The sequence below is a fragment of the Aegilops tauschii genome, chromosome 7 (assembly GCF_002575655.3).
Source record: "Aegilops tauschii subsp. strangulata cultivar AL8/78 chromosome 7, Aet v6.0, whole genome shotgun sequence".
Lineage (NCBI taxonomy): Eukaryota > Viridiplantae > Streptophyta > Magnoliopsida > Poales > Poaceae > Aegilops > Aegilops tauschii.
In genome coordinates this window covers 586,118,461-586,128,610 of record NC_053041.3, presented here as the reverse complement: position 1 = coordinate 586,128,610, position 10,150 = coordinate 586,118,461, and the positions used below count along the sequence as shown (strand labels likewise).

At 47.9% G+C, this 10,150-nt stretch overlaps 1 protein-coding gene across 1 annotated transcript; it reads right to left on the bottom strand.

The window, feature by feature from the left end:
* Nucleotides 1-3,155: 3,155 nt before the first annotated feature.
* On the bottom strand, nt 3,156-8,700 carry LOC109773377 (wall-associated receptor kinase-like 8). Its single transcript, XM_040396198.1, has 4 exons — nt 8,385-8,700; nt 6,696-6,874; nt 4,598-5,195; nt 3,156-4,429 (listed from the first exon to the last, which is right to left on the bottom strand). The coding sequence occupies exons 1-4, from the start codon at nt 8,698-8,700 to the stop codon at nt 3,156-3,158; spliced, it is 2,367 nt and encodes a 788-aa protein (XP_040252132.1).
* Between the last annotated feature and the right edge of the window lie 1,450 nt (nt 8,701-10,150).

Sequence of the window (10,150 nt, the reverse complement as noted above, 5' to 3'; positions counted from 1 at the left end):
GGTCGCCTGACAAATAAAAAATTCAAAATTATGGTGACCCTAATAAAACCTGCTGTTTGAGTAGGGATGCAGCTGCTAAGGGTGTCACATAGGGAAAAAAATGTGGCAAAGTAATTAAAAAGGAGAGAGAGCATTATGATGACCCTAATAAAAACCAATGCTAAGCACGTGGACCTAGGCAAAAATCAATGCTTAGCACGTGGCCCTAGGCAAAAAGACTATCAACCAATACATGAAGGAGTTTTATTACTAAACAATTAAATAGAGGAGACTTAGCTACAAAACCTAAGCATCGATGCATTAGGGACATTAGTTGCTAAGCATTTTAATGCACTTAGCACCCCATTTTACCACCAATACATTGGGAGAGGTCTTATCTCAATTGTTAGATGGGCTCTTTAAAACAGGCGAGCTTTGCTCTGCATTATGCTATGAATCACCGTGGTTCATCATCGAAGGCTCTTAACGCCTGTTCTATAGCTCTTTTAACTCTTCTAGGATCTTGTCTACGTATATAATCTGTCAGGCCCTGCTTTCTCTGCTTGACTGAGTGGTTATTGTAGGTTGCTTCCTCACATTCAGGCCACATAACTTTTTGTCGTGCGTAGCGCCGCAGTTTCTCGTTGGTGAAGATCCTACTTCCTTCGTGCCTAAATATAAGTCGTTTTGCTAGGCTAATCTCAAATGATGGCCAATGTCACAAATGGCAGTTCACATGGTGGTATTCAGAGAAGATATCAAATCGTGGTTGCTGCTACCCGTGATAGGGCATTGGCAGTGCGTTCCAGTCTCTCCGCATGAGCTCGTGTCGTCCCCCCGCGGGCGACCCGGGCGAAACCCTAGCCCGCCAGAGAAACTCCCCCTCCCCGATCTCCCCCTCCCCTCGCCGCCGCCGGCAAGCGCCGCCGGGCAAAGCCCGCGGCGGCGGCGGGGTCTTCAATTTTTCCCTCTCGCGAGGTCTGGGCGCTGCGGGGTCGCCCGGCGGAGGAGAGGCGTGGGGGAGCGGCCGACGCGGCGAGCAAGCGCCGGCGGGCACGGCGAGCTAGCGCCGGCGGGCGTGACGGGCGCGGCGAGCAAGCGCCAGCGGGCTCGGCGGGCGCGCGGCCTGGTGCGTGTGAAGGAGGGGGCGCGCAGCGTCGGTCGCTGCAGCACGCATGCGGGCGCGACCAGGTGCGCGGGGAAGGCAGGGCGCGACGCGGCCGCCGGCGCGCGAGGTGGAGGTGAGGAGCGGAGCTGCGTGGATCCGGCGCAGCCCCTGGCGCGAGAGGTCACGGTGGGGAGCGGAGGGACGCGCGGCCGGACGCGAGGTGCTCACGCTGGCCGTCTGCCTGCTGGCGGCTGAAGTTTGCCACCGCGGGCCGGCGCGTCAGGTGGCCGCGGTTCGCGCCTGTAGGCTGTGTTACGCGCCTGTTATGGCTGCGTTTGCCGTGTGGAGGATGTAGTGGTGGTGTCGGGGGTGGCTGGTGGTTTCTCTCCTTCAAGCGTGTCCACGTCCGGCTCATTTGAGTGGTGGCGCCGTTCAGTTTGTCTAGCTACAGGAGGCTCGGGCAGACCAGATCTAGTACGAGTAGTCTTGCTCTTGCGTGCGGCGGTGCGGGCTTCGCAGTTTGACTTGGTTTTCGCCCTGTTCTTGCGTGCGGCGGTGCTGACCAGCTATGTCCGGCTCCCCCTCGGCCTTGCCGGTGTGCTGCGGTGCGGAGGATCGCCCAGTTCTGCGCACGGAGGTAGAGGGTGGCCAGATCCGGCCTGGCTCGCCCAGGCTTGCGTGCGGCGGTGCGGACCAGTCAGATTGGTGTGTGCTCGCTGAGTTCTGCGTGCGGCATTGACCAATTCGTTTCTGGTAGTGTATGCCTGGACTCGTGCTGCTCCATGGCGCTGGTGGCATCGGATCCGGGATTGTTGGTGGAGGGCACAACTCTGGATGAAAATCTTGCATCGACCTTGTCATTGCCGGCGATAACGGCATCCACGGATGTCGTCTTCCTCCTTGGAGGTATCGTTGTGGAGCCGTTTGCTCTTCCTACCCAATGGCGTGAGATCTTCGAGTGAAAACCTAAGATCTGGTAGTGCCAGATCGGGTGACGACGGTGCCTCAACATCGTTATCCTCCTTGGAGGCGTCACCTTGGAGATCCCGACGATGGATTCCGATGGTGTTCAAGATTGATGGTAGAGTTTGGGTTTGTGGTTCTGCCGACTGGGCCTTTTTCCTTTCTTTTCTTTTTGCGCTGCCTTTTTGCGGTGCTTTCCCCTCTGGGGATCTCTTACAACGCTTCTTCTGATCAATGAATTTGACAGTTCTCCTGCCAACATTCCAAAAAAAGATAGGGCATTGGCAAGGATGGAGCATTGCCGCGTGGAAGTTGCCTAGTGATCTGAAATTTTTTAAGGAGTTCGCAATAGCTACATCAGACCCATCAAAGAAAAATGTTGTTATAACACGAAGGAAACACATGGGAAAGCGCATACCCACTAACTTTAGACCATTGCCCGGTCGCTTTAACGTTATATTGACTCGTTCAGGCAGTTTTGATTATCTCACCTTTTACGGAACACTGCAATCCTATTCCTAGCAGAATTCATTTATTAATTATCAGCAATATGCTTATATTTACCCTTTTAAAAAGATGCTTATATTTACATGCTTAAGTTGCATGGCATTAATCATGTCTTCTACTATATGGTCATATAAATTCACTCAAAAACTTAGTGAAGCTAACCAAACATGTGGATGCAGAAAACAAGTACATATAACAGAAAGTTCAGTGGAAATTTAAAAACTAATCTTCTTAAAGAGAGACAATAAAAGTTGACTACATACTGAACCAAAGAACAGAGTTTTGGCGCTACATAAAACTGTTGCAACTTCCTTCTTTAGTTATAAAAGCACTTATTAAATACGGTCTCCAAAGAGCTGCACGGTTACAGTCTCAAAATCTATGCCGCCGTGACTGCGTGACCTCGTGCCATCCCATGATTCATCCAGGGCGAGCTAACTAAATACCAAATAGAATCCGCCAAGGCGTGAACATTCGCACGCTGCATGGCCGACCCCTTATTCAGCTAAGGAAAAAAACAGAGCCTATACTATGACACTCTCACTCTCTCAGAAAACATAAGTGGTATGGATGAGCAGCAAAACATTGAAGAACACACTTAGCGTGGTAAGCTAGCAGATGATATGAACTCTCGCTCCAAGCTATAACATCTTTGGTTGTTTGCGGTGACTGGATCAACTCCGTTAGCCGAGTGAGATGAAACACCAGCTTCAGCTATACCATTTTCTCGAGTGACATGGGATGACATCGAACGTTTCTTATGCAGAACCTGCAGAGACATGTCTACTTCCTTCATCGTAGGCCTTTCTTCACCTTCGATACGTAGGCACTTCTCTGCAAGAGAGGCAACACTGAAAATTTCTTCCTCAGTTGCTTCTTCACGAACTTGAGCAGCGACTATCTCTCTTATAGGCCTCTTCTGCATCTCGGCAAGAAAGTAACAAGATAAACTCTGGGCTAAGCCTGACTCACCAGTGAAAACAGGCTTCCTTCTGAGAAGTAGCTCTAAAAGCATGACACCGAAGCTGTACACATCGCTCTTTTCAGTTAGATGCCCAGTGCGAAAATACTCCGGATCCAAGTACCCAAATGTGCCTTGTACGTGTGTTGTAACATGAGTCTGGTCTATATGCACCAATCTTGATGCACCAAAGTCAGCAACTTTTGCAGTGTAGTTTGCATCTAGGAGTATATTAGAAGACTTGACATCACGGTGGAAGACTGATATGGACGCTGCGGAGTGGAGATAATAGAGAGCACCTGCAGCCTGTGCAGCAATTCTTAGGCAACCATCCCAGGACAAAGTAAAACCGTTGCTTGGACCAGAATGAAGGATTTCAAACAAGGAACCATTAGGAACAAAATCATACACTAATAGTGGGACCTCAGTTTCAAGGCAACAGCCATAAAGCTTTACGACATTTCTGTGGTTAATCTGTGAAAGGATGACAACCTCATTGATGAATTGCTCAATCTCAACTTGCTCAATGACCTTAGATTTCTTTATAGCCACCACATGCTGATCAGATAAGATGCCTTTGTAGACCATGCCATGCCCTCCACGGCCAAGGATCCGTGTGTGATCAAAGTTGTTTGTTGCCTGCTCTAACTCTTCTAGAGTGAAAATCTTTGTCCTTTCACTTGCATCTTCACTCGATGAAATTAATTGTTCTAGAAGGAGGCCATGATTCTTTGCAAAACATTTTCTTCTCAGTTTCTTTTGGATGTCTCTTCTCCATCTACGGCGGATAAACATTGCACTTAAGCCAAGAAGTAGTAGCCCGAAGCCAACACCAAGCCCAATAGCGATATCTGCATGAATGGCGGCGCACCTTAATATTGATTTCAATTTTTGTTGTGTCCATAGTAGAAATCAAAGTGGTACGAAATTCACCTGATAAATTAATTTTCTTTTTCGACCGATTATATCCTAACATTTTAGAAAAAAGTTGAAATTAAAATGATTGTAAGTGAGATACTCCAAAAAACACGGAAATATTAACTGCAAACATGCAGATCTGTAGGTGAATCAATTATTACCGTAACGTGAGCAGCCAGCGAGTACATACGGGTTGCCCATGTACCCATGATCGCAAGCGCATGCATAACCAGGCAAGTACGAGGTGTCGAAGCACGAGCTGTGATCACTGACGCAGGCATAGTTGGCCTCATCTGCCGAAGCATTGGCGCATGTCTGTATGTCATTTATATTCCAATACATCACACTGTCAAACCCAGCAATTTGGCGCTGCACCAGCTGGCCCTCCTTGACAGGGACAAACTTGAGCTGCATGGCATTAGCAACATGATCTTCTCCTGGGTAGAAGCATGTCTTGCTGTACAGGTTGCCCGAGACTTGTCCATGGCATGTAGTGCAAAGCGGCAAGTCTGAAGCCATGTTTGAATTTCCAATCACATAGGTGAAGAAGTCGCACAGTCTGATCCGCAGTTGGGGGACAGAGAAAACGAAATTGCTGGAGGGGCCCTGTAATGATGCATTGTACACTTCAGCATCCCGACTCGTTGAGATGTCAATCGAGAAGTTGACGACTATGCCTGGCAATGTGAAAGAAAAAGAAAAGAAGAAACACAAATTACTCAAAATCGGTGAACAAACTTGAGTTTGTACATGCAGCAACTTTAGTTATTCTAGAACCGTTTTGCTTCACTTGAACTCGGCTCTGCTAGAAGTCCGAATTAGAACTCCAAACTTTAAAACGGGACGAAACACTTCCCGTCTTTCAAAAAAAAAAAAAAAACGATCCCTAAGTCTGAGTTGTGAAAATAAGACTTGTTGGATCCATTGGGTTTAGGCGTTTAGCCCATTTATTTTAACAATAATACCTAGGGAAAAAAATCCCAGAGGCCCATGTGGCTCATTCGTGCATGACAAGGGTACGGTGTGAAAAGTAGTCTCACCATGCTAGTGGAGGTGTGGGAGACTAACATATAAGGTGGGTTGTTTTACACACCATTAAGAGCTTGAGAATAGGGCACATAAATGCGGGCTCCTCCTCCGCCACCGCCTCGCCACGACTCGCATGCGTCTCGTGATCGAATTGAGCTAGGACCTGGCCACTTCCATTCCCTCGTTGTGATCTGATATGGAAGAGAGGCTATCAGGTTTTTGGGGAGTGCTCCCGCGCGACCGCTAGATCTTCTTCGTCGTGGCTACTGACGACTTCTTCCCAGACGTCGATGACCTGCTTCACAACATGCAAATACTTCTTCTTCTGCTGCACTCTATGTGTTCTTCTCCCTTCTGTTAGGGTTTGCATCCAATCTTCTACTTTTATCTATCGATATTTATGAGATGTTCGTCTATTATGTACCCAATTGCATGCCTAGACACATGATTGATCAAGTAGAAAACTATGTTGTGAGCAACAAGTTTGGTAAGGTTAGGCTTTCCCCCACGTCACCTCTGTTGATCGAGAGGATGTCTCTTTCACCTGGCTCTGGAAATATTGTGCTCAGCAGAAGCATCAAGTTTTGGTTCCTTTCCTCTGTGTGTCAATTGGGCAGGCTTAATACCAAGGAGTGGCTACAAACTTTCCGGTGATCATAATAAATTTACATAAATAAAGATTTATGTTTTAAAATACATGTTTTCATTTATAGACCTTAGATATTGTTGACTATTAGAGCAATAAAATTTCACACGGTATGTTACAAGTATTTTTTGCACACTTCCTTCTTTTTTCTTCTCATCCTACAATTCCGTAACCTCTCTTGGCCGTTAGAGCATCTACAAACATAGAGGCAGCCTGCCCGGTCACTACCCGGACAGAAAATTGCCACCCAACCAGACCTGGCAAACTCGGCCCAAACGGTCGGGCTGACCGACACTCCTCATACCAAACCCATATCTGGGGCGGATATGGAGACGCCCAGACGCGTCTCGTCGGATCCGACATACCAAACCCATCACAAATCTGCTCCAGATTAGCCCACCAAGTCGACCACACTCCTCCCGTGCTCGTCCTCCATTTCCCGCATCCGCGCCGCCGCCCACCTCAACCCTTGCTCCCCGTCTGCGGTGCTGCCCTCATCTGTCTTCGTAGATGTCGTCGCCAACTACCTTGTCTAACACAATCAACATGGATTATGCCTTGGCAAAATACGTGGGGATTCCAACCGTGATTGTTGATTCCAAGGCGGAGTACGCGGCCTGCACGTAGCGACACAGGAAGCAGCTTGAGCGTGAAGTGGCAGAGAAGGTAGCTGTATAGAGGGTTGGTGCAGAGATGGCTGGCGATGAGGAGATGGACTTGGACGCAGGTGGTCTGGCGACCACGACCGATACGACCGTCGTGGCTGCGGGAAAGAAGAACTCATCAGTAAAGCCCAACTCCATTATGGTCTGCCAGTGGTTGGGCATCCCGGATAGCTTTTTGAAAGACGCATCCGCTAAGGCGACAAGAACGACGCGCCGTGACTCCAAAGGCATCGAAAAAAGTCAGGCAAGGGCGGTGCCGGGCATGCCCACCTGCCATTTGATGATATTCCCCAACAATAGTGCAAAAAACGCTACTGGTGACATGCCAAAAACCATGTTAGTGGCATGGTGTGGCCCACACCACCTATATGGCTCGTGGTATGGCCAACTCTCTTAGACCCCTCTCTCTCTCTCTCCGATGAGGAGGATGGTTTCCATTGGAGGGGCTCGACAGATGGGAAGTATAGCGCGAGATTGGCCTACGTTGGGTTTTTCCTGGCGCGGGAATTTACTCCGTGTGCCAAGGAGTTTTGGAGTTCCTGAGCTCCTCCTGGTATCAAGTTTTCGGTTGGTTGGTCCTTTGCAACAGACTATGGACGTCAGATAGATTGTAGAGGCACCAGCTACATCACCCGGATTCTTGTGCCCTCTACTGCCAGCTACCAGAAGACTCGCAACACCTACTTATGGGGTGCCCTTTCTCGCGCAAGGTTTGGCATCATATGCTCCTAGGATATAGGCTACACCGGTTCACTCCATTGGGGCATGAGAACTTCGCTCCATGGTGGCTCATGATTGTCGTTGCCGTTCCTTCAAGGGCACGGGCTAAGATTAGCTCCATTGTTCTTATCTCGGCTAGGTACATTTGGTTAGAGCGTAACAACAGAGTTTTTGACAAAGTCACCGTCATACCTATGTTAGGAAGATTCATGATGTGTTCCTCCAGTGGAAACTAGCTAGGGCTAGGCAAGGTGTAATGGTAGCAGGATAGACATACCTTGATGTCTATGGTGGAGCTTGTGGCCCCTTGCTTGTAATATGCTGGGCTACTTCCATCATCTTTCTTAATATACTTTGCGCATGCGTATTCTTGAAAAGAACATGCCCATTCTTAAGTTGCATTGAGATCTAGATATTTTTCATGAGGATGTATACAATAAAATTGTGCAGTTTGTTAAGACTTATTTTAGTTTACAAGACTTCTCTATGAATTTTATATGATAAGATTTTTGTAGAAAATTGTTCCTTGGGACCCCCAGGTTTGAATGAAATGTAATGTTGTTTCTATATTGGATTGATTCATATGTTCTATATTTTGAATGAGAAGAAACATTCGCTCAGACTCAAAAAAAAAAAACCTTAGGAATCATATGACTGTTCTTTTCAAATTCCGATTCATAAGATTTTAGAATGTGTCACCTTACTTTCTGTAGCTTCCTATTTCTACGATCAAAACATACACTCATTTTGTTTTGTATGTAGTGTGGAATCTCTAAAAGGTCTGAACGGAGGGAGTAGTAATTTGCAGAGTATATCGGAACTGTCGATCGAGGGAGTTTACGAATGAAATTAAACAGCTAGAAGTGCAATAGTTGTAGTAGCTCTTACCGACGCCATCAATGAAATCGAGCACCTCCATGAGGTGGTGCCTGAGATAGAGCCTTGGAGTTTGCGTGGTGTTGTCGCAGATGAGGGCGAAGCCGGTATGCCGGGAGCAGTTGGGGCCGATGCCGAATGGAAACTTGATTGCACGGTCGCCGCACTTGGTTGGACAATCGTCAGACGGGAATTTCCTGATGCCCTGCTGCTGCTGGTGTCTTGGAGTTCGCGCTGCTAATGGAGCCGTGGCTGTGGTGGTGGCGCTGCGGTTGATGCAAGAAAGCAGCAGGAGCAAGAGCAACTGAAGCACGGCGTGGATGGCCATCGATCTGCCACTAGATTGAGGCTGAAACTTGAGCAAGGAGAAGCACAAGCAGATAATGGCAGAGGAGCGCTGCTGGCTTTGGCTATGTATGCATGGTAGCTGTGTGACTAGGGCCTTCGTCTCCACGCGGCCTCCGTGTGAAATGCTCTCTGTATCTGTGGTAGTGCTTAATTCTTTTCCATTGTTTTTTGGGATGGCTCAATATCTAGGCGAATGGTTGTGGAAGTGTTTATTGGCCGGTTGGAGAATCTGCGACAAGTCCTGGGCCTTTTTAGCTTGGAGCTGATTTGCACCACGACGCAAACAACTGTTGGAAGCCCTCCCTGCACATGGCCGCCCACGTGCGCGTTCAGCGTATAACCGGCCGCCTTGGACGCGGCCGCGGTCGTATTTCATGACCACTGTCCGTCCCGACGATGGAGAGTGTTAAATGTAACACTGTATTTTGTGACACTTTGGTTCATTTTGACTATCAACCATTTAAATAACATGTGAAAAGATGACTTTACCCCTGATGCTGTTTGTGACCAGAATTATTCACATCCCAAAGAAGCAGTTAATCACATGGCCGTGGAAGGTGGCGGGCAAGACAGAGCCGTCGCTTTCTCGCGCGCCCCCTCTCCTTGTTCCCTGATTTTGGACCGCTAGATCAAATTTCAAGGACGAGTCGTGTATGCGTAAGTGCAAAACTAGCTAAGGGCATCCGAACGCTGACCTGCAAATTGGCTCCCGCATCCGTCCGTGGACCGGGTGACTAGTCCGCGGACACTGCTGCGGGAGCTGGCCATCAAAAGTTATCCTGCATAATGCTACGTGGGATTCCTAAGCCACTCTATATGTTGGTATTTGTGCATGGAGCCAACTGTAGGTACATGCATATATGCAGCAGCCCCACTGTGGTTATTGAATAATAATTAACTGCATGGGGATTCCTTTTACTTGTAGGCATCACCACCGCATGCAGCATATCGGACGCCCATCATGATTCTGATCCTACAGTGTACAACTAGACTAATGGATGCATATCATCACCGGTCTGATTTTTGATAAAGATCACCGGTCTGATACCTACTGGTGTCCTATATATTTTGACAGCACAACACGTATCAATAAAGTGCACTACATGGAGTTATTCGGGAGTGTTGGCAAATACACTGTTCAAGAATTCATCCGATTAATCAGTTAACGGCCAGTTAATCGCTAATCGTAGGATGACCGAATCGAATAGCACATATTCATCATGTTAACTTGTCAGACCGATTAATTGGTCTGTTAGATCAGTTAATCGGTTGTTAGGTCGATTAATCGCTGTTGACCCATTAACTTGTGGGCAAACAAAGCCCAAAATATTTCCCTGCAACCTCTCCCATCCTCCTCTCGCTCCTGAATAGCTACGGTTTGACCGAACAGTAGCATATCTTGGTATATTACATAGTTGAGAGCATGAGAG

Coding starts and splice junctions, on each gene's coding strand:
- LOC109773377 (XM_040396198.1), bottom strand. CDS start 8,700: ATGGCCATCCACGCCGTGCTTCAGTTGCTCTTGCTCCTGCTGCTTTCT. Junction 6,875..8,384: donor CGATTTCATTGATGGCGTCG/GTAAGAGCTACT, acceptor TCTTTCCCGCAG/CCACGACGGTCGTATCGGTC. Junction 4,430..4,597: donor CGCTGGCTGCTCACGTTACG/GTAATAATTGAT, acceptor TACCACTTTGAT/TTCTACTATGGACACAACAA.